The 25,383-nt window shown below is 36.0% G+C and overlaps 1 protein-coding gene across 3 annotated transcripts in view; it reads left to right on the top strand.

The window, feature by feature from the left end:
* The window catches only part of ANGPT1 (angiopoietin 1), a 242,046-nt gene that overhangs the window by 191,335 nt on the left and 25,328 nt on the right, over positions 1 to 25,383 (top strand). For all 3 annotated transcript variants that reach the window (XM_021688349.1, XM_021688347.1, XM_021688348.1), the window contains 2 exons: positions 6,212 to 6,313; positions 16,122 to 16,288. In XM_021688349.1, coding sequence (XP_021544024.1) covers positions 6,212 to 6,313; positions 16,122 to 16,288 — 269 coding nt within the window. The remainder of the gene's footprint in view (positions 1 to 6,211; positions 6,314 to 16,121; positions 16,289 to 25,383) is intronic.

Raw genomic sequence — 25,383 nt, 5'->3', positions numbered from 1 at the left:
CACAGTTCCATACATTGCTACCTGGGCCACCTACCACAGAAGTTTAGTTTTACTTGTTTTTCATCTTGGGCTTCTGTGCAAAATCTCACTAAATTGAGTGTTCCATGACTTAAGAGAAAAAAAAAAACAAAAAAAACTATGAGGGTTCAATGGTGAGTCTAGGAGTAAAAAGAAGAGGGTCAGTCATTGTGAGGGGGAACCTTTTGGATCCTTTGGATCTTATGACATGAAGCCTTCCTACTCTACTTGCTGATACCTTAGAATCATACTTAAGCTTAAATTCAGTTGGCATACACATGGGCATGTATGTACATCCACATACTCTTACACCATACATCTAGCATGTAAAGTTTATCAAAAACTGTCCTGGGGGAGAGGAGCAGAGCTAACATAAATACTCTATAATTTACCTACTTGTGTTCTCCATGACCTGTATTCCCCATGACCTGAAAGAACCCCCAAATTATTGTCAGTTCCCCTAAAATATAACTTGGCTATAACAATAGAAGTTAGCTAAAAATATTAAGTGACCCTCCTTTTAGACACTTAATGATTCTGTGATATAATAAAAACAATTTTTAGGGATTTCAAATTAACATTCACACTTTCAGAATCTTTTTCACTCCATCACCCAATCCTGACACATGGCTCCAAGTTTTGACAAAGGGGACATTATAAATAAGTTTTGATCACTCCATGAATTTTAATTCATGTATAACCATAACCAGTGTTTTGAACTATGCTAGTTCAGAACATTTTGAGATGCAAATGATGTGCAGGATATTTGAAGAACTACTGCTCCTGTTAGGGTGGAAGAAAGATATATTATCTTAAGTCATAATCTTGAATAAATTTGCTTTTAATATTTACATAAAAGTGTGGGTTGGAGGATCCAATTCACTAGTTCAGTAGCTGACTCCTGTGTTGGTTTCATCAGGATGGCATGATTTAAACTTATACCTCTGCAAAATGATGGATTTTCCATGTGATGGAGCTTCAGGGTTGTTCTTGAATAAATGAGATCTAAAATATTAAATTCCAAATGTCAACTATCTGCTCAGTTAAACTTTAAGGTTTGGGCCTAAGGAAAAATAGTAGCCTGAGCAAGTAAGCCTGTAAGAGGCAAATTCTTATCACTATGGAAATAGCCCCATGACTTTTCAGAGGAAAGAAGCTCACATGGCATTTGGTCAGGACTATCATTAGATTTTAGTTTTATTGGAAATAGCACAGCATGGTGAGAGGGAGAGATCACTGAGCAGAAGGGAGAAAGACTTAGGTCTTCTTGACTTAAGTGTTCCTTCCTTTGTTTTATTCTTTCCCATTTATGATCACAGATCTTCTCACAAGTAGTAATGTTGTTCTATTATGGAAACTTTAGACTGATAAACCAGCACTTTTCATAGATAGCAATTTTTTAAAACATCTCATTTATCATAGCACCAGTAAGAAAAATTATTGTGTGAATTTTCCCTGGTATAATTTAGAAGCTGGTTAATAAAGTAGTTCAAATGCATTTACAGTTTGCCAGGTATATTCTAAGCACTTTAGATGTAAAAACTCACTTGTTTACTCTTTTCAGTAACTCTATGAGATGGGTGTTCCCATTATCCCTATTTTAGAAAAATAACTTGCCCAAATCACATAATGAATAGATACTGAACACAAGCTTTGTAATAAAAGCATCAACTCCAGACTGTATCTCTTAGCAGGGGGCTAAATGAGATAATTATGTTAGTGGTGACTGAAGTTGCACCACTTATAATTTCTTTAATCGGAACCTATATGAGTGACACAGGAAAGAGTTTATTATCAGAAAATTATGTAAAATTGATTCATGTTCTGATTATAAACCACCCTGCTCCTTCCTACCTTGTAATCTCATTTTCTTCTCCTGCGTTGATATAAATCATTGAAATTCTCTGGATCCTGTAAAAAGTGCTTGGAAAATGCATCTTTATGATCGTCACTCTTCCCAGTAAATTGTGCATGGTAGATATAAAATTTGGTGCTACGTTTGGATATGCTTAGCAAAAGCTTTGCTTATTGTTATGCTTGCAGAAGTTCTAGCAAGGGTATGAAACTCAAGGCAAGCTTATAAAAAATAAAACAAGTTCAAATATGTAAGATCTGGGATATGGACCAGTCAATAAAATTGGGCTATTTAGGCAGCTGACAAAAGCTATTAAGAGGTACTTACCTTGTAAGCAGAGTAAGAGTCGCATGCATACAGAATTGGTATACATTTATTTTTCTAACCGACATCATTCCCTTCCAAGAAATGATGTCTGAAAATAACTGTTATCTTTCCAAATGAGATGAAGGCAGTTTTCTAAGACTAATTTTTCAAGCAGATCAAATATGAGAATTAAATCATTTATGTATTTATTTTTTACCTTTGTAGTACTAATGGCTGTGGTTATTTTCTCTCTGAATCCCTTCAATGCATAGTAGTAGGAAATAGGATTTTTCCTTCTATTTCATCAGTTTCTAAAACCAAAGGCTTTCTAGCCAGCTTAGTTTCATCCAAAAATTCAAACCATTAAATCATAACTCTGCTTATTATAAAATATTAAAAATTTGTTTCTGAATTGTGAGTCCCCTAATTCTTGGAAAAGGACCATGACAAATGTGTTGAGCCTTTTTTTTTTACTTAAGGTTATGGAAAAATAATTAACATCCTCAAGCCTAATCATTCCAACTTGTATGGAGCATAAAACCATAAGAACTATGTGAATCAAATTTCCCCTTTTTGTTTGGGTTTAAATCTCTGTATTATGTTAAAAGGTATTTAATGCTTGAAAGCTTTGACCTTGCCTGGGATAGGAGCCAGTTCAGTCTTTTCTTGGATAGAGTTAAGCCCAAGTCATATGATCAATAAATGCAACAGGCATAGTAAATGTAGTGGGGCTCTTGTCTCCAGGAAGGCACCACCAGATAGCACAGACCACACAATATTGGCGAATGAACTTTTCAAGTCCTTTCATGTCTCAAATCTTTTGAAACCAGCCACCTATTTTCTTAAACTTCCTTCATCTGTTAAGCATAGGCTTTTTTATTTTTCTTCTGACTAGAAATAACATGTTTTTTGGTTTTTGTTTTTTTTTTTGGCTAGAGTGAATTCAACTTCTTAGATAGATATGTAATAAAAAGAGGCATGCTCAGAGATTAACGATGTCAATATTATTATATTTATATTATATATTATATTACTATATTAATAAAAAATATAGAAAATACATATTATATAAAATATAAATTATATAAAATACATTAATACATATTAAGCTGGTGATCTTAAGGACAATTTATTGAACTATTATATGTTTTGATTTCATACATTTCATATTATTCTTATTATAAACAATAAATTATATGCAATGGTATCTATAATAGTAAACTATGCTACAATATGTAAGATATTATATGCAGAGTATATAATGCATAATGTAAATACATACTATCTCATATGTAAAATACATCTAAGAAATGAGGGTCATGGCAAAGCCTATTATGTATCAAGCACTATTCTAAAAATTCTACATGCATTGATTCATTTAGTCCTTGCAAAAACCTAAGTGATAAAGAGAACAGAGTTGGGATTTGAACACAGGTAATTTGGTACCCAAGTTCATGCCCCTAACCAATACGCCCTTCAGCTCTATTGTGACCATATTCCACAATGGCAGCTATTATTATTACTGCTGTTACTGAGTCATAATAAGAACAGTGGAGCAAATGTCCAACATCTTACCTTCTCTGCACCTCAGCTTCTAACACAATAATCCTCCTGGGGAACTTCTGCCTCCCCATGTAGCTCCGACTCTCTCTGGGCCTTTATCTAAGAAGTACTCTTAGCACATCTTAACATTCTCAAGTCACTGAATATATTTGTTTAAAAGGAAATTGGTCTTTTTCTAAAATTTGTGAATAATTTTAAAACTTTAAGTGCATAGAATTCTAATAACAGATAATAGTAATAACAAAACTGTGAAGAATAGTTTCCTCTGCACATTACATATTGATAAATGTAGTTATTCCTTTCCCTGAGTAAGTAAGTGGACTTTATAGCTTTGCAAACACAGGTTAGCAAAGTTCCAGGCAATTAGTGTCCATTTAAAAGAAAAATCTGGAAAAAAAATTCTGGATTAACCAGTCAAGGCAGGGTAAAAATTTAATTAAGAATCAAGTGGCACTAGTTACCTCTAGCAAAATGTTTCCTTGACATTTTCACTGACTCTTATTTAAGTATCTCCAGTAAAGTTCCACCTTGGCCACTTGTCTTGGATCACCACCTATGCCCTCTTTAAACGGTGCCCTCTGGGTTTTATTCTCATAGGAATCCTGCAGTCTGTCTCCTCAAGGTCACTAATGACTCCTTCATTTCAAATTTAAGTGTGTATTTTCCTCATCTTGATTTGTTTTGACTTCTCTGGAATATTTGATTAAGTCGATCTCTTCCCCAAGTCAAAATCCATCCTCAGCTTTCATTGCGTTAATCAGGTTTTCCTATTTTATCTTTCCTTCTTCCTTCTCTGTTTATTCAACAAATATTCATTTAGTACCCAGTATAGGCTAGGCACTGTTCTAGGCACTGGGGACAGTGACAAATGCCTACCTAAAGGTTATTGATGTATTTTACCTCCATCAGTTCACCAAAGCCCATTTTTGGAAACTCCTCCTTCCTGCACATATACATCTCTTTCCATTTTTTCTTTACTTCTTTAAATAATCCATTTTCATGTTATCAACTATTGCTCGCAAGCAGATTACTCCCAATACAGTTTTGAATTAGATAAAAAAATAAGTAAATGAATCAATTAGAATTGAGGAGGAGGAAAGACTAGCTAGAAGTTGTGTTGAAGACAAAGAGTGGGTACCGAATAGTTAAGGGATTAGTCGAGGGGGAACCTTGGGACAGAGAGTAGAATTTCAATTTATAATCTTGAAGGTGAGTCAATTCCTAGGGACAGTAAAGATATACTGATGGGTGACTGTTGTCAAAATAGAGGAAGAGCCCTCTAGAGAGCAGTTTGCCTAATTTATATGCTCACAAATAGTCATGGATCTCTTAGTTCCTTTCACTCTGAGGAAGTACATGGACAGTTTGTCCTCTGAATGACAGTTGTTGCCACTGTTTTCATACCCGTTAGCTATTTGTGCTCCAAATTGAGGGCTTCAGGGAAAACGCTTGAGGTTTTGCCCTTAATCATAGCTGAGCTCTGTGCCCACCCAGCCTGTCTGTCTCTGTTGCATCATATCTACACCTTTAGCCAGCCTCCAAAATGCCTTAGTCATCAATTGCCTGGGGAATGGTGTTCTCCATAGCTGGGACCTTGAATAATCAAACTGCCACATCCATGCTACGTCAATTACAGTGATTACTCTCTAAAGATAATCCCATTACAGATATGTTTCTCTCCTTGGGTAAACTCGGGGGAAATGAATCGATTTCTAAATAAATACTATTGTTTTAGAATAATTGAAATGAGCATAAGTCTTTGAAAGCGTTGGATAACTTTCCACATGGGGAAGAAATGCTTGTCGCAGTCAAAAATACAGTATGTCATATTCTCCTATTATTGTTCATGACGAAAATTCAAGCAAATAATATGTTCTCCATATGCTATGGACCAAATTTTGCCTCTAATGTAATACTGAGCCATCAAGAATAATTATTGTAGTATGTAACTGTATAGGACTTAATGTGCAATGAAATATGTAATAGCTAAATATATATGATTTTTTAAAAATTATTTTTCCAAAATCTTTATTATTATTATTATATAACCATTTCAATTAATTAAAAACTTAAGAATTCTGAGTCTTATGTTTTGGCAATAAAATGGTCTGTAATTTTAGAAACCTAGATAGCATTTTTAAAAATCGAACATACGTAAGTGCCTATTACTATTTAAGACAGAGATTTTTAAAAATAATTTTTATAATCTGAGACTAAGACAGTTTTCAGCTGACTGATTTAAATTTTTACAAGTAATTTAAGTTATATGTTGGAATTTAATCGAAACAATTCTCGTGTAAAACAAAATAACTGATAAGATATCTAAGTTAACATTTTTCAACATAGTAATTTTTATTCAATTTATCTATAGGCCTACCCATCCTATTTCTGTTTCGAGACATATCTGATACTTATCTCTTTAAAACAGACATAATTTTCACTTGACTTTATTTTCCCTGCGTCTATCAGGTATTTTGCAATATGGATCTTAATGGAGGAGGTTGGACTGTAATACAACGTCGTGAAGATGGAAGTCTAGATTTCCAAAGAGGTTGGAAAGAATATAAAATGGTAAGATGGAAGAGTTTACATAGTTTCTGATGTTTTACCATGAGGTTATCTTCACCATACTATGTGATAAGCCCTTGTATTTTTAGGTGTTTTTCAGCTATTTTAAAAATAAAATGATACATTAGTCACATTATTTTTATTAAACACAACACACTCATAAATCATTTTCAGTAAATGATTTCCATATGTGCATCAGAAAGAAAAATATATTACCGAAATTATTTGGTGAACTGTTATGTATTATCTGGATTTGTTCCTGGTTGAATGAGGGTGGGGGAAGCTAGGACCCAGACCCAGGCTGGGTACATGAACCAGGACAAGGGAGGTGTGCTGGGCTGTGGATTATGGAGAGGTACTAATGGTGGCCTCACGCACATAGCTGGCAAGTTGTTGCTGGGTGTTGACTAAGAGCTCCTCCATGTGGCTGGGTTGGGCTTCTCTCAGTATGGTGATTCAGGGTCATCAGACTTCTTATCTGGCAGTTGACATCCCTCACGCACAAAAATCGAAGCTTCCACACCTTTTTAAGGTCTATTAGACCCAGAAATTGCACTGTATCACTTCCACTGCTTTCTTTGGTTAAAGTTACTGACAGGGCCAGTCCACATTCAAGATGATAGGAATACACAAGGGTGTGAACTGTGAGGAATGGTTCCTTAGGGGTCTCCAAAATAATAGCAGACATCATGGTCACCGTCACTGTCATCATAGCTAAAGTTTCCAATGGTTAATATGAGCCAGCCCTGTACATAAATTCTTACTCACTTTTTTTTATATCAAACCTATTAGCTGTCTCCATTTTAAGAGGAAAGTGAGCAAGTTGGGAGATCAGCTTTTCCAAGATAATATAGTAGATGGTTTAAATAATGCATAATACAATAATCATATAGTCAATGCCTACAATATTAACTATTAAAATCAGCTGACAGAATGTCAAGATACAATAATGGAAGAGGCTTCCATTTATGGATTTATTGTCATATTTTACATCTAATTGTTCTGGATAATTCTTGTCTTGACCAATTTTTGACAAATTCCCCTCTCAGAAGGTAAAGAAAAAGGTGAAGAGGCATGTTGTACAGTCTAAGTTCTGTCTTGATATTCTTTTAGAAAATGTGTAAAAATTGTAGTTAATCAGCATCACAGTTTATACACTAGTAAGCTCATAGTTGGCCAAATGACAGTTAAAATGATTTTAATAAATGAAGAGGGGGTCTCTTGTGGTGTCTCTGTGTCTACAATATTTTTTATCAGATACCCAGTTGAACACTATGAACGTAGGTTAATAAAGTTTGGAGTTATACAAAGTTGGAACCTGATGTCTTCAATAAACCATAAAATTCCGTGTAGAAAAGAAGGCTACAGCCAGCAAGATAGAATTCTACAGAGATAAATGTAGTCTTTCACCTAGACCAAAAATACACAAAATTAAGTGAGAATATAGGATAAAAGTGACAAATTAGCTTAAGAACCTGGTATCTGAAAGTCTGGATAGATTTACTTGACTATAAGCTCATTTTGTGTTGTTGGCTACTAACAATTAAGACCAGTGTATTCGGGCTACATTAATAGTTTGTGGTCTCAAGAAATGCAGAACTCATTGGTGTCTGCCGTAGTCTGGTTACATCAAGAATATGCTTTAAATTCTGGTGGATTTCTAACAAATGAACTTATCCTATGAGGTACAAACAGGATGAATCAATGGGGCTCTAACTTGTAGAAAAAAAAAGGAATTAGGTATAAACCTGTCTGATGGCTATTTAAATTGACTGGTTGGAGGTAGATGTACTAGAGCTTGCTTCTCACAGTGCAGTCCAGAAACCAGCAGCACTAGCTTTGTCTGGGAGCTTATGAGAAATGCAGCATCTCAAGCTCCATCCTAGACTTCCTGAATTAGAATCTGCATTTTAACACTTCTTTAAAGAGGGAAGCTCCATAATGAATGGAAGAACATTCTAGAGAGGCAAAATTGACTGCTTATGGACAAAACTGTCTTAGGATTCTTTCCAACATGAATGGACTGTCTATTGAGTGGTGAGGACCTCTCTTCAGTGGAAAAACCCCAGTAGAAAGTAAGTCACCAGGACTGTTACAGAGAATATTGGTTCTACTCTAAGGTCTCTTTCTGCTTATGTGATTCTAAGAACATATGGGAAAAATTTAATCTAAGTTCTAAAAAAGGACATCGCATTATGTCTATATCAGCAGTTTGAGTCTTCACTCTACCGTTTTTACAAACGGAGTGTTTTTTGGCAAATCATTTAACCTATACCTTAACTTCCTCACTAGTTAAAAGGGGGTATTAATGATAATACCTCACCTGCCTTGCAGGGATGTTGTGAGGATTAATATAAAAAAAGCATTTGGCACACTAAATTTTCAGTAACCAGTAGTTATTACCCAAGATTAAGACATCAAAGACTCCAAAATTTTTACTTAACTCTGCCAAAAATATTATTTTGCAAGCTACCTTAACTCACAATTATTTTCATCATTAAAATGGAATGTGAAGAAGTCATCTGAGAATCAGACTATAGATATAGGTTCAGGCAAATCTGAAATACATTATTATTAATATCAATGATAATAGAAAAATTAATATAAAGTTATCATCGTGGTGACTTTCCAAAATGCTGCATTATTATCTGCTGCCTTGGCAAACTAGGCACATTAAGTAAGACAGACTAACATATGAAGTACAGCATTGATTCATGTCTTATAAGTATTTACCAGATATATATGTATTTTAAGCAATATTTTTTCATCATTTGACTGAGGCTGAATTATTCTTTAATTATAGTTTTTAGGGAGTTTACCCCGCTCCCTTCTTAAAAAAAATAGAAAGACTACCTTATTTCATTCAAACTAGAATAGTTTATCAGCTGAGTGTCCATTCTACATGGTCAGAAAATTGAGATAAGCTCCAGAAATCTGAAATATTTTGGCAAAAATGAGTCTGACTGCTTTTTTTTTTTAATTAAGAGAATTCATCGCATGTCACAACTTGGTTGACTTTCACCAAAACACATGGTAGAAAGTGTTTCCGTTGTTTTCCTCCAGAGCTTTTTACCTAAAGACCAAATAACCTGAGTCCAAAAAGAATGTAGGCTCCTTTATGCTCATTCTTATCAGTCACTCCCACTTCTGTTCCCTGCTTCAGAACTGGCTGCTAAGGTGCGCATCCTTTGGGAAAACACGAACAGAATTCTTGGCAGGCACCATTTCCTCCCCAATCTTCACTCATCTACTGGTGCACACGAAGATGCTTCACCTCTTTCTTGAGCCCTGAGTCCAGAAATAAAATTTCACCCCTCCTTCCTTTCTGCCTTTCCTCTCTCCTTCTCTTCATTCTGGTTGATATCTATGGGCTGCCTCTTTCCTCATAAAGTTTCCAGAACAGTATGTTAAGATTATCAACACATGAATTACAAATACATATTGTAATTTATTATGTTTAAATCTCTCTGAACATGGAAGATTTGCAATGTATTTGGTTCTTAACATTGGCTTTAAGCCTACAAAAGTCTTTTACCTGAGCTTTGTTTTCACTTAACCTTCCTTAAGAGGGGATTCAGCAAAATCTGGTTTATGGATTTGTAAAGATGTTTGCAGAGGGAAGTCTGCAATGGGCCTTTTTAATGAGGCACTTAGGGAACCATATTAACTCTTTCAAGCCATGAGGATACCATTTAGTGGCTTCCAGCAATAACACTTATCAGCAGTACTTTTGCATATATGAAGCCAAATCCAGTTAGAAGTTCCAAATAGTACCCTAGTGGCCTAACTTTATAGAAGGTGGTGACTAATACCCTGGAGACAACCTGACTTTGTATTGAAAACAGTTACCCCCATAAACAGAGTTCCTATTGACACAAATATTTCGGTCTGAGCACCATACCTTCTGGGAGTTCTTAGTTTCTGGAAAGAAATTGAGAGCATATTTTGAACTGCTTTTTAACATCTTCACATTAAAAAGAGAAAAATAGGGGCGCCTGGGTGGCTCAGTTGGTTAAGCGACTGCCTTCGGCTCAGGTCATGGTCCTGGAGTCCCGGGATCGAGTCCCGCATCGGGCTCTCTGCTTGGCAGGGAGTCTGCTTCTCCCTCTGACCCTCCCCCTCTCATGCTCTCTCTCTCTCATTCTCTCTCTCAAATAAATAAAATCTTAAAAAAAAAAAGAGAGAAAAATATATAAGAAATGTAAAATGTTGAAATAAATCATCCTTTTGATCTTTCTTGGGCTGAGTGTCTCAGCAGTTAGAGGAGATACATGATTCAGTTGTGTATTAAAGCACCTCTGAAAAGCCACAGATCAGTAACCCTGCTTCATATCTGTTTTCTCTAATCGTTTATATGAAAAAAGATGAAACCCATAGAATACATTAACTGTGTCTGGTTTCAATTGTGTTTCAGCTATAGAAAGTCAACACTTCCTATGAGCATTATCAGACCAATAATAATAATAATAATAATAATAATAATAATAATAATAAAGCAACAAAGTATCAGAGACAATTACCTTATTAACTTGGAAACATACAACCAAAACTGAATATTTCTGCAGGTCTTGGCAAAAACTAATGACTATCGATCTTTCTTCTGTGTGCATTTTTTATTAATGATATATGGGTTTTAGGGCCAACTTTAAGTCAGCATTAGTCTAGGTTAAGTTCCAGTGTCTTTTTTTGCCTTTTATTAGAGAGCTAAAGGAGAAGATTACCAATCTGTCTGAATTATGGTATCAAAATTTTGCATATGATTGTGATTGAAGTAACTAATTATAATAGTTTTCATGGAAGGATATGACCTAGCATCGTTGGATTTTTTTATAGAAAAGAAGAAATTCTAGTTTTATTACTATTTTTTATCATTTTGGTAGACACTTGCTGCTTTTTTTAGCATCACCACTGAATTTTGTATAAGCTTTTATTTTTATTCATGTAGATATTACAGGCCTTTTGGAATAAAATATAGACCTATGGTAAGCTGTTATGTGTGCAGTAAGGTATGACCTGTTTTTTTTAGGGGATGTGGCCATCTCTGCATTTCAGGCATCAATATACATTTTTTTCAAGGACAGTCCCATAATACATAATCAAAACGTGTCTATTAACATGGAGCTTCATATGAAGATAAGGTTTTATGCTTCTCTCTTTCCTGTGCGCCACTCAGATAATTTGATCTGGTTTATATATTTTTCCTTATTTGCACGCAGAATAGCTATTCTGCATCATAATTATATGATTCTTCACCTGTGGTACACAGCACACTCACCCATGGAACCTTTCAAATGTATGTATCTTTAAGCGCACCCCAGACATACGGAGCCAAACCTCCGTGTGGGAACCAAGTCATCTATATTTTTAAAAAGCTCCACAACTGTTTCTGATATGCAGTCCTGGTTGAAAGCAAATGTCAAAACTATCAATTTATTGGCATGCGTGTGAGATCTCAAAAATTACCTCTTTTGTACATCTAAAACTTATGAGATATAGAGAGAAAAAGATTAAAAGAAATAGGACCAAGAGAGAGTTGGAGGGCACAGCTTCTCCCTGGCCTTAGGAAGCAGAAGCAAGAATAAAAAGTAGTCTATGCATTGGTTTATGGCACAGTTTAGCCCCCGTGTCAACCAGTTGATTTTAATTTGTTATTTAATAATTAACTTCTTGGATTAAAATGACAGTGCTCATTTATGTAAACCAACACTCAATTTGTCATAAGAATACATTAGTTCCTAGCATCTGAAAGCCTTTTAAATAATTGTTTCAGTATCCCCTTACTAATTTTCAGGCTAAGACATGATCCTGGACTATTTTTGTTCCCTTTCTCATACAGAGTAGAAAGAAACCTACTTCTCCTCAAATAGTTCACAGTCTGGTGGGAGAGAGGCAAGTAAACAGAAAATTACTATGTATTTGTGATATATCCTTTAACTATAATAACAACGAGAATTTTGTTGTTCTCCTGTATCAGCATTGAGCTAAACACTTTAGGTATCTTATTTCTTTCTCACAACACTATATATGGAAATGACATTTTTAATCCCTGTTTTGCAGATAAGGAAACTGAGGCTAAGAAGTAGTATCGGAGGTTCCACAGCAAATATGGGGCAGAGCAAGGCTTCAAGTTGGAGCAGAGATAGGGAGTAGAAGTTGTTTAATCAAAGCTAAGCCTTTGTTCCTAGGCATCGCATTGGTAGTGTGCCTGATAAGCTATCCAAGAGACAGTTTACTAATGTGGGAACCCATTTTCCCTTCTTTGACTTATTTTTCATCTCTGTGATAAAACAGTTGTTTCTGCATGGCTGCACTTAGCTTTTAGAAAGCTTCCTCTACCCTGTCTCTCTAACAGCCATTTCAATTCATTGTAGCCCAACATTTTGTTCCCACAATAGAGCATGTTTAGACAGTTTTTCTGGGAAGGTGCACGAAATAGAATTTTTATTTCTAAAATCAAATTTTGTTGCTCTCTTTTCAGTTGCTCCCTCCTCTCTTTTCACTCAGAAAAAACAAACTGTTTAGGAAGGGATGTTACTCTCTATGTAGAGGGAGGTAGAAGCCTGCATGCCAAGCTGGGGACCGAGGCTCCCATAGGAATGACATGAAGGCTTATCCATTTCCGAGGCTCACTGGAGATCACTGCCCTTATCCCTGGGGAAGCTGGACAGTTTTATCCATGCAGAGCTTTCAGCAGCACGGAAATAATGTGGCCTAGAACTAACACTTCATCATTCCCAGCTTCCTTATTCACATTTAGTATGGTTGCTGACTCCCTTCTAACTACGCACAAGAGGGAATCCTCCAGTGGCTAGAGGGAGAGTTTGACATGTCTGAGCTGAGAAGATAATGCAAGGAAAATCCCAGCAGTCTTCTTTTTCTTCCCAGTGGCTGCTGCAACTGAGAATGTGCTAATTCTTTGACTTTCAGTGCCCTGTAACTTTCTGTTTTGCTTATTCACTGGAGAAGGTAAGCTTCACTCTTCTTCCTGGTATGTAGCACCGCTGCCACGAAAATGTGTAAAATTCTTAGCACATCCTAAGTTGCTCTAATATTCCCTGCCACTGTGGAACTTTGGCAAAGTATGACTTGTGCATCTTAGGAACAGAGAAGCAAGGGAACACTGGAACACTGACTTCTATGGATCCCATATCTTTACTCTGAACTACAGGTAGATGGTCCTCAGGGGAGCATATGCCCAGTGCAATCTGAATGAAGTGTTTGAGTTAATTAAAAACTAAGTTAAACTGGGGAATAACTTTAAAAGTGTGCTTACATATGCTAATGCATTCCATTTTAACTTTAAGTGTACAATTATATCTTCATTTACCTATTTTTTAAAATGTAGGGCCAAAGCCTGGAATTCTGGGTCAGTGGTTCTTTCCTAGAACTTTCCCATAATTAAATGCATCAAATTTCTACCTTCTGTTTTTTTTTTTTTTTTTTAAACTAGAGCAAGTAAGACACATTAAGTTAAAATCCTCTAATGTTTTATTATTTTTCTAGTCTCTTAGAGTTGCTGCAACAAACATAATTCAAAAGCATTTTTTTAGTGATTTGCTTTTATTGAGCAAACCTAATGTTTAAGTTTTATCAAAACAAAACAGAACAAAACAAATGACTCTTTTTCCCACTAATATTTAAATTATTTACATAAAACTGTGAGTCTTGCCATTACAATAACAGAACTGGTGTGAACGGTTTGGTGACCCAAAACAATGGACATTTAGTAAGTAACTCAGTTGGCAGAGACAGTAGTATACAAATGTATTAAATGCATTTAATTTACTTTGGGCATCAATATATTTTATTTTTTTTTAAGATTTTTTATTTATTTGACAGAGAGAGAGCACAAGCAGGGGGAGTGGCAGGCAGAGGGAGAGGGAGAAGCAGGCTCCTGCTGAGCAGGGAACCTGATGTGGGGCTCGATCCCAGGACCCTGGGATCATGACCCAAGCTGAAGACAGTTGCTTAACCAACTGAGCCATCCAGGCTCCCCATCATCAATATATTTTAAAGAAGGAGGGGAGAACACTGTTTCATGTGTTAGGTTTGTTAAAGGGGAAAGCAGTTAAGAATACTTCTACTGTAGGGGTACCTGGGTGGCTTAGTCAGTTAGGTATCTGACTCTTGGTTTTGGCTCAGGTCAGGATCTCAGGGTCCTGGGATCGAACCCCTCACTGGGCTCCATGCTGATCATGGAATTTGCTTGAGATTCTCTCCCTTGTCCTCTGCCCCTCCCCTCGTTCTCTCTCTCTAAAATTAAATAAATGAAATCTTTTTAAAAAAGAATACTTCTACTGTGGTTATAATTCTATAAAGTTGATATACATTAAATTAAAAAAACAGTTTCTAAATTCCATCATCTGTGTTGAGAAAAGGAGGATTGCTTTGGCTATCTTAGTACTACCCCCATACTTCTTAATATGGATAAAGTAAAACCTTTATAAATGAATACCTCAATTAACAGAATCAGTTTCTTTCTGAAATAGAGTATCTCCTGCGGCGCTGGAGGTGTGCCTTCCAAATATTAAGGTACACAGGGACAAACAGGGAGCTTGTTTGGATGCAATGGAGCTGGTTCTCAAATATTTTGATTCAGTGTGGAGCCAGGATTTTTCTTTTTTCAACCAGAGCTCCAGTGATTATGATTCAGTGGGCACCTTAAAAAACACCTCCCTGAGACTCAGCCAAATTACTTATGACACGAATTATGTTTTAAGGTTACTTCTCTGAATGTCATTATAAAGTGCTATAGTATTTTCCTCCCTCCCTTCCTTCCTTCCTTTCCTCCTTTGAACGTCAGTGAAGCATATGTAGTACCAGTGCATGCCAACATTCCACTAGTCACAAATACAGCACAGCTTCTGTCCTCAAGGAGCTCACAGTTTGGTCAGTAAGACAAACATGTAGTTCAAGAATTATACTCAACTTCAAGCATTACCAAGGAATACTTTTGGGGATTCAGAAACTGAATACCCAAATCTAGAATGCCAGCAGTTTCTTAGCGTTCCTTATTTTCCTATCACTAACATAACCAACATTAAGAGTTGGTTTTCCTTTGGGGACCACTTCCCCCCCCACCCCCCCGCAAAGAAACAGTTTTTGAACACTTAACAACCATGATTGGGCTTTGCCTGCAGAGAACAAGAACCACGTTAAGATTCAGGTGCAGAGAAGTCAGCGAGGTTCACTCACTAGCTCTTATGTGTCAACCTGCCTCAAAACCTAAATCCATGCCAGTGAAACATTTAAGTGACTCTAGTCCTGGATTTACAGGTTTGCTTATTAATATTTAAAAATGAAAATATTAAAGTTAGAAAAGTCAAGGGTCTAGTAATATGTTTAAGTTATTATCTAAGCATAATTTGACTCCCAAATAATAATAGTAATAGCAACAACAACAGAAACAATGATATTGTTAAATAATTTATCTGACAATATTCATTGAAAATGTTTAAATTATGTTTAAAATATTCTGTTAACTAGTATTTTAGAAACATTTTCAAAAGCAAGCTGTGACTAAGTGTTTACTGGTCAAACCTATTAACCGGATTCATTTAATCTGAAATCATCTTACCTACACAGACTTGTATATCAGCCTTTTACTGTAATAAGAATTCGACGCAGGGCCCAATGGAGGGAAACATAGCAGAAAAGTATTGAGTCAGTAATCGGAAAAAAGTGTGTAAAAATGTGAAAAATGACCTTTACTATTAAAGAAGTTTTTCTTATTATTTAGAATGTAGTTAATACTGAACCTGATAAGAGGTTTTCTCTAAAATAACAACCGCATCTCTATCTCCTTTTGTAGGGGTTTGGAAATCCCTCTGGCGAATATTGGCTGGGGAATGAGTTTATTTTTGCCATAACCAGTCAGAGGCAGTACACACTAAGAATCGAGTTAATGGACTGGGAAGGAAACCGAGCCTATTCACAATATGACAGATTCCACATAGGAAACGAAAAGCAAAACTACAGGTAAGTCCTCCTTCCATGTAGGGCTCAACTGCCTTGGGCCTTGCCACCTACTAGTTACAGTGGAAAAGTGTGAAAGACAAAAATGATGCAAATCATGCTTCAAAATGAAAATTAGGTTGTCTAGGCCTATGGTAGGTATAATAAAAAAACTCAGTAAATACTTCTAAACAGCGTTAAATTTCAGTTTTCACAGATGGATTGTTTTGATGTTGGCTGAGATTCTAGAGGATGAGGAATTGAGTCCAGCACAGTATTATTGTTGTCGTAGTTCTTACTGTTATTACTGTGATGAGATCAGTGCCATGAATTCATACGTACAAAATTGATGACAGAGAATTGACTCAGACTCAGTGGCTTGAAATAAGTACACGTCTATCAAAAGATTTTCTACTTACACTTTATTTACCTTTATTAAATTATTATTTTTTCACATTATTTATAAAAGTGACAAAGGAGAGGTAAAATGTTATGTTTTTATATGACTTACATAAAAGATAAGGTGGGGCATAATTTAGAAATTTTTGGCAAATGTGAAAGCAAAAATAAATTCAAATAATGGTATCAATATACACAATACGTCATTGTAGATGTACAAACAGACAAACTATACACTTTCCTATTAACATCTCTGATTTTTTTTTCAATGGACAGCTTGTACACTAGAAAAAAACTAAGCAAATAATGCAGTATCGTAAATTCATTCCCCAAACCCTTATTGTGTTACTTCTGTGTTCCAGGAACCCTACTAGGCACTGCTAATTTTCCAGTGGGTGATGAGATCTCTAGTCTCCCAGACTGCACAGTACAGCTTTGTAACTAACTAGGTCACTAAATACTGGCTGGCATTCCTTGAGAACAGGGAATATATTTCCATTACTTTTATATCACTACCCATTAATGCAATACTTGGTACATAGCAGGTCCTTAATAATTGTGTGTGACTGAGTTTCATAATCAGTAAATTAATGTTGCAATGATTTCTAACTCTCTGTATTGTAACTACTCTACATAAGTTTTGGATTGTGTACATTAAAGCATTGGTACATAGCTTCAAGCAAAATGCAGTGACAGCAACCAAAGCCTTCTATTCTTTTTCCAACCTGTGTGGACATCTTGTAGCTCAACGATTTCTGCTGCTTATATCTTTTTGAGACATACTATTCTTGTAGAGTTTGAATCTACAACTTTTTCATGAACACATCTCATTTTAATGGATTATGCATGGGATTGGATCCTTGGAGACATATCTTGACAAACAGTGATGATGTCACCACAACAGAGGGATGAGAAATGGATCCAAAGGGTTTTCATCGCCTCGTAAGAGGGTAGTGAGGGTGTACATAATGGCAACTCAAGAAACCAAAGAAGAGACATTTATAACATGCAATGGAGTGTAAGAAGAAATATTTCCAAGGAGGTCAATATTTGGTGAGTTTTATAACAAGAGAAACCACTGTAAAACATCAGGGGTACTCTTATGTAAATGTTTTAACCTGAAACTTGAAACTCTATGAAACTTGGCTAATGTCAGACAGCCTGACAATAGGACTAGCAAATAATTAGTCTAGTCTTTTTCTAGGCTCCTGAAGAATTTGCTTTGGTTCTTTTCCAAAATCTCTCTCAGTTCTTAGTAGGTAGATAGGTGTGTGTGTCTGTGTGTGCCTGAGTGTGCACATGCATATGTGTTTGTGAGGCTGGGGTGGTATGAAGACAAAGAGTGCACAGACTGGTTTAGGAAGATTGTCAGAATCCAAAGTAGGCTTTAGGGTGTGTGGTGTGAATGTCATTCTGGCATCTGCTTGAGGAAGGAGCACTTACTTCCTCTTAGAATGCCCCACTGCCCACATTGAGCATTTCCCATTCCTTCGCTGTATGATTCTGACCTTCACCCACCTAATGCAGATCTATGATTGAAAAGCAAGTCTTCCCAGATAGAGTGAGGCACACACTCTGGGATCCCAATTTTTCTTTCTTGAGACAACTATGAACCCAGAGACTCAGGATTGTAAATCCAGAAGGCACTTAATACTTTAATTTCCAATCCTCTGGGTTGTCAAGAAAAGAAAGTTGAGATCCAGAAATATGCAACATTGTTCCCAAGGAAGGAGAAAGACTTAAATAGGGAATGTTTGACTCCTACCTAGTTTGGTGTGGTTTCTACTCTGTAATGCTGCTGTAATAAATTTGATAGCTCTGGCCCTGTCTCCTGCCAGGACCCAGCAGAGAATAGGTGTGTAATCATCACCTTCTCATGCAATTAAGTGTAAGATTCATGTTGGCATCAAATGGGAAGTTAGAACTCATTTAAACATAATGTCTATTCTGGTGAGAGCTTACTGAAAATAAGCACACTGTAAAATGGTCTTATTTACTCTGTCAAAGAAAATCAAACAGAAGCTTGAAAAGGGTGTTTACCCTTGTGACTTCCCTCTCCACCTGTATCATCACTCACTCAAGCCAGGAACACCAAGCATGGCCTGAGTTAGAGCTCCAGATGTCCAACTTTGCTGCTGCTTTCCCCCCACTTATTTCTCTTCCTTCTGAATTAGAAAGGAATGTCTCATTGTGATAATTCGTTAAAAGAATTAGTACTAGCATTGTATAGTGTCTTATAATTTACGAAATTTTAAGTGTTTTTAACACTTTAGACATTCAGTCTTCACAATGAATTTTTGAGGTAGGTATTACTAGACACATTTAAAGAAACTGAGGCTTTGGTCAACTCACCTGCTCAAACTCAAGTAAATTTCAACTAAAAACGGAGCTATGGAATTCATGTTAGATTTTAGGTTTTTGTTTTATGTTTTTAAATTTTCTATATTTTCTCCTCTCCCAAATTAAATTCAGATGGTTTTTTGAGAGTTTTTTTTTTTTAAGTATTCTATCTTAACAGAAATTTTATTTTGGAAACCCTTATAATAGCTGTGATCATAATGTATAAATCTAATTTTAAAAAATCTTTCTCATGCTCTGGACATATACTGATAAAAGTAAGTGTTGTTGAATGGATAGATAAGCTTACAATGTACATAGAATACACATATTTTCCTTTTATCCTCTAAGGAAACCCCAAATGATCTTCTCAGAAAACAAAATCTATGGAACCCAGGAGAATATAAATAAGAAAAAAAATAATGTGAGAGTGTCATGATAAAAAAATCATGTAAAATAATACAAGTTTAATGTGAAATTATTAAATACTTCCTCTAGAGAGGTAGTATTATTCAGGTCTTCATCATCTAACACCCAAACTATTGTACAGCTTTCCTGCCTCCAGTCTTGATGATCTCAAATATATCACCCACACTGTTGTTGGGATGGTTTTTCTAAAAGATAATCTGACTTTGGTCTCCGCCCTCATTCATATATTTCAACAATGTTCAAATATCTATAGGTTAGGGGAGCCTCGGTGGCTCAGTCAGTTAAGCATCCAACTCTTGATTTTGGCTCAGGTCATGATCTCAGGGTCATGAGATTGAGCCCCGCGTGCGTGTGGAGCCTGCTTAAGATTCTCTCTCTCCCTCTCCCTCTCCCTCTGGCCCTCCTCCCCAAATCACACTCTCTCGCTCTTAAAAAAAAAAAAAATCTATAGATTAAAGTCTGTCACTTTAAAGTCTTTATGACCTGGCCCTACTTACTTGTTCAGATATCACTAATATACTCTCCCACAACCTCACCTAACCAGATACCTCCTCATCATTATGTTCTAGAAACTACTTGCAGTTTCTCTAAACCTTCTGTATCTTTGTTTATGTTATATCTGTACCCCTGCACATAAACTCAACTTTGGATACATCTTCTAAATCTTTAAGATTTTCCTTTACTCCAGGAAGTTTTCCCCAATGCCTATTATGGTATGTGTTGTGATGTCACATAAACTCACCCACAGTGTCCTTTCAGAACAATAGCCCTCCTTCTCTCACCTTCTGGGAATGTTGCTGGTTTACAGTTTGTAGCCAGGGTCCCCTGCCTGAGCATTGCCTGTGGCTGAAGAAAGTCACATCACCCAAGATCATTCTTCCTTCCTGCAGACAGATTGTATCCAATGACTAGTCAATATAGGAGTGTATCAAGGACCCCTTGCCCCAGTTTGGGACAATTCTGAAGGGCCATCCCAGGTCCAGAATTCAACTTGGTATTAGCTGAGTTCTTTACCGTAACTGTGTGTGAATCCATCCTCTCTCTGTTCAGTACTGCTCTCATCACTCTGCCACAGGGATTGATCCTGAGAGCCCTCCCCTATAAATCTCCCTATACTGATTTCCCAGAGAAAAGCATCACCCTCACTCTCAGGCTGGTTTGGATGTTTTATGCTCCCATAGATCCATAACTGTCTGTGGATAACTATCCAGTATTCACATTCTAAGTCATTAATAAGTATTTATTAAATAACTGTGTGTTGCCCTTTTCTGCTATTTCTAAGCTTCTCAAGTATATGAACCATTTTTAATCAAAACTCAAGATATATACCTAAGTTAGCCAAAATATTAAGTAATAGTTAATAGCTAATATTCAGTGAGCACATGTATGCACCAGATACCTTGTTTTCACATGAGAAAACAGGCATAGTACAAGGTCACAGGTACTAATATGAGTAGAAGTTATTTGAGCTTTGATCTCATAACTGCCCATCATATGACCATCCCTCAATAAAGGGAAATCCAGAAGTTACTTTCTAGAATTAAATACACTCAAAGCACATATTCTAACAGATAAAATTTGTTTCTTCTGATCCTATTTCTGTCTTTAATAATTTGAATGTCCATGGGCATTATCTTATCTCTCTTGTTCTCAATTTTCTGTCCTATAAATTAAGTATTTGTAAAGTTCCTTACAGATCAAAAATTATTTTCTAGAGTAGAATTACCTTTATGTATATATTCCTTTTTATTTAATGCCCCTTTGTTTCTTTGATAGGTGATTAAATTTTGATCTCTCTAATAAACACTTCAGTAAGAGGAAATATCAATCCCCTGGGAACATCAGTTTAGGGCTTACAGTGACCTTCTACTTCTCATGAAAACTTTGGGGGTCCCAATACTCAGAGTTAAAAAGCAAATACACAACCACCACCACCTCAACAAATGCTTTAAAAATAACAGATTAATTGTGGGTTTGAGGAGATGCTATGATCTACTGGAAAGTGCTTTGGAATAGGAATCCGAAGCTATTAAATAGTAGTGTGTCTTCAATATCCATAAAACCAAGTTGGTTGTATCAGTGTTCAGAAAAACAGAGCCATGATCAACACTATGGAAATAAGACATTTGTTATACAGATTACACCTTACACAACTGTGAGATGAACTGGGGAAGTAAAGGTCTGGAAGGTGAAGGTAGAAAATCAAAAGAAGGTGGAAAATCAACCACCATGCTTGAAACCCAGCATGGTGGTAGACCAGTGGGAGCTTGCAGGGAAATCCAAGAAACCAAGCTTGTCCAGCCACCAGAGGAGGACCACAAAGTGGGGGACCTAAGGAAAGATGTTACTTCAGTGTAGCTGTGTTACCAATCAAGCATCTGGTGGTGGGTCTGGAGCTATTGACAGCATGGGAAGGCAAGCTGGATGCAGAGTGGAAAAGGACAAGCTGGGAACTGCCATGTCTACTGATGGTCTGAGTCGGGCCACTGCTTCACTTCCACCTTCCAGATCTCACACAAAGTCCTCTTTTGACCAACTCTAACTTGGAACCATATAAGGAAGGAAATTCTGGGGAACATAGTTCCCAGATTAACCAAGTTGACAGTAGCACAACCTAGCTATACCTTGGGCAAATCACCTATTACTTTTTTTTTTAATTTTTTAAATTTTATTTTATTATGTTATGTTAGTCACCATACATTACATCATTAGTTTTTGATGTAGTGTTCCATGATTCATTGTTTGCGTATAACACCCAGTGCTCCATTCAATACATGCCCTCCTTAATGCCCATCACCGGGCTAACCCATTCCCCCACACCCCTCCCCTCTAAAACCCTCAGTTTGTTTCCCAGCGTCCATAGTCTCTCATGGTTTGTCTCCTCCTCTGATTTCCCCCCTTCATTTTTCCCTTCCTACCTATTACTTTTATACCTCAGTTTTCTCATCTTTAAGTGGGAATAATGCCCTCTCTTCTATTATCCTCACCATTTAGTTATAAGGATCCAATCAGAAAGAGTATGTAAACATACTTTGTATTGGACAAATTTAAATACCACGCAACTATGAAAAATATTTATTTATTTATTTATTTGTTTACTATGTTATGTTAGTCACCGTACAGTATGTCATTAGTTTTTGATGTAGTGTTCCATGATTCATTGTTTGCGTATAACACCCAGTACTCCATGCAATACATGCCGGACTAACCTATCCCCCCTCTAAAACCCTGTTTGTTTCTCAGAGTCCATAGACTCTCATGGTTCATCTCACCCTCTGATTTCCCCCCCTTCATTTTTCCCTTCCTTCTTCTAATGCCCTCCATGCTATTCCTTATGTTCCACAAATAAGTGAAACCATATGATAATTGACTTTCTTTGCTTGACTTATTTCACTTAGCATAATCTCCTCTAGTCCCATCCATGTTGATTCAAAAGTTGGGTATTCATCCTTTCTGATGGCTGAGTAATATTCCATTGTATATATGGACCACATCTTCTTTATCCATTCAATTGAGATACCACCTTACACCAGTTAGAATGGCAAAAATTGACAAGGCAAGAAACAACAAATGTTGGAGAGGGTGTGGAGAAAGGGGAACCCTCTTACAATGTTGGTGGGAATGCAAGTTGGTACAGCCACTTTGGAAAACAGTGTGGAGGTTCCTCAAAAAGTTAAAAATAGAACTACCCTGTGACCCAGAAATTGCACTACTGGGTATTAGCCCCAGAGATACAGATGTAGTGAAAAGAAGGGCCACATGCACCCCAATGTTCATAGCAGCAATGTCCACAATAGCCAAACTGTGGAAAGAGCCGAGATGCCCTTCAACAGACGAATGGATAGAAGACATACAAATGGCTAACAGACACATGAAAAAATGTTCATCATCATTAACCATCAGGGAAATTCAAATCAAAACCACATTGAGATATTCACGTATTTTTAATTCAATTTTCATCACACCCAAGAAATTTTTTAGTGGTTTCAATAAAACATTTTAATTATATTTCTATATTGAAATTGTAACCCATTGCTTTACTGATTGGTATTTTTGTCTGTTTATTAATTTGGCTTCAGGACCCAGTCCAGGTTCACTCATTACATCTGTGTTCTCTTTAGTCACCTTTTACCTAGAATAGTCTACCACATACCTACCACAAATATTTTTAAACAATCCAGGTCAATTTTCCTCAAAAATGTCCCTTTCTCAATCTATCTTATTATTCCTTCCTGATGAGATTCAAATAAAATGTTTTTGATAAGAATGCTGTAGAAATGGTATTGTACTTGCCATTTTATCACATCCAAAGGCACAAAGAGTCAGTTTGTCCCATTATTGATTGGGCTAAGTTTAATTCACTGTAAGCTGAATTTTGTTTTTGTTTTTGCAATGGAATATGTATGTTTGCAAAGAAAATTCTTACAAAATATCATAATGTATAAAACCCATAAAGCTTATCTATTTTGGTTGAAGTGGTTTTGGGGACCTACTACACTATCTCTTTGGCCCTTTCCTTGCTAGCACCTCAGACACTCGTGGGCACAGTTTAAGAAATGTATTGCATCATTATAGCTAAAAGAATAGATTCACCAGTTGGAGTATTTAGTTGTACTGCTTTGAAGTGTAAAAAGAAAAATAAAAATATATAAAAAAATTTTCTTAAAGAGGGCATGTATTGAATGGAGCACTGGGTGTTATACGCAAACAATGAATCATGGAACACTACATCAAAAACTAATGATGTAATGTATGGTGATTAACATAACATAATAAGATAAAATTTAAAAAAAAATTTCAGACTCATTAGATAGGCATAGCTTATTGAGTGGACATGTTTTATTAGGTAGGGGATTTTGCATGTTAATCGTTTTCTTTTTTTCCCTTTTCCATGTTAATTTTTTTCTATTTTTGATTATACTTTGTTCCCTAGAGTTAATTCTTTTATTTTTTATTGTATTAACTAGATTAGTAAATCCTTTATCACAGATAGTATAATAACAAGCTTAAAGGTAGTCCCTCTTTGAACCAACAAAAAATCTCTATTAGTAAAGTATGAATGATAACATTTAACTATTTATAATGTACATCTTATCATTATAATCTTACTACAATATTGATGCACAGTTTGGGAATATTCTTCATATTTTATTATCTCCATATTATTTGTTGGAGATGAATGATACCTTCAGGGTAAAACTGACTTATAGCTGTGTTAAAGTCTTGTTCTGGAAGAGATTCTACATGAAGACGTGAATGCAATGTTTGAATCAAAATTTTAAAAATTGAAAATAATTTAGCCGTTAAATATATTTTTACACAAAATTTACTTTTGGCCAACATATTTATTGTGAAAGAGTTTGGTGTAATGGCTAAAACCTTGTATTGGGAATCAAGAGCCATGAATTCTAGACTTGGATCTGTAGTTATTTTCTGAATGACCTTGGACAAGTTACTTCACTTTTCCAAGTCTCAGGTCCTCAGAAGTAAAATGAGAAAGTAAGGATGAACTCTTTCCAATTCCAAAACCTTTTTTTATTTGTTTTCTTAATCATTAAAGTACTCCCGTGTTATGTATGCATTTCAAGGACAAAGCAAATTAGTGTAGCTTGAAAAGAATTCTCTCGGGTCTCCCACATAAATTTAAGCCCTGCATTTTTGTAGGTATTGCAAAACTTGTTTTACTCTTTTTAGTGAAATGTTTTTCATTTCTCCCATCCTCTGGGCTACATGGTCCTGGCTAGAACCAGTAGCAGATGTGTTGAAATACTAAGAGGAAAGTTATTTTTTATAGCAGTTCTGGACTGACCAAAGTAGAAAAAAATATATATAGGGAATCACCTGGCAGTTTCTACCCTCTTGAATTCTTAGCCTAGATTGCAAACTCAAGGTTTTAAGTAGTTTTGTTTGTATTTTCAAAAAATTTCTCCAATGTGGGAGTTATATACTTTATT

The sequence above is a fragment of the Neomonachus schauinslandi genome, chromosome 4, assembly GCF_002201575.2.
Source record: "Neomonachus schauinslandi chromosome 4, ASM220157v2, whole genome shotgun sequence".
Classification (NCBI taxonomy): Eukaryota; Metazoa; Chordata; class Mammalia; order Carnivora; family Phocidae; genus Neomonachus; species Neomonachus schauinslandi.
The sequence above is the reverse complement of the archived record's forward strand: the minus strand, read 5'-3'. Positions and strand labels throughout refer to the sequence as shown.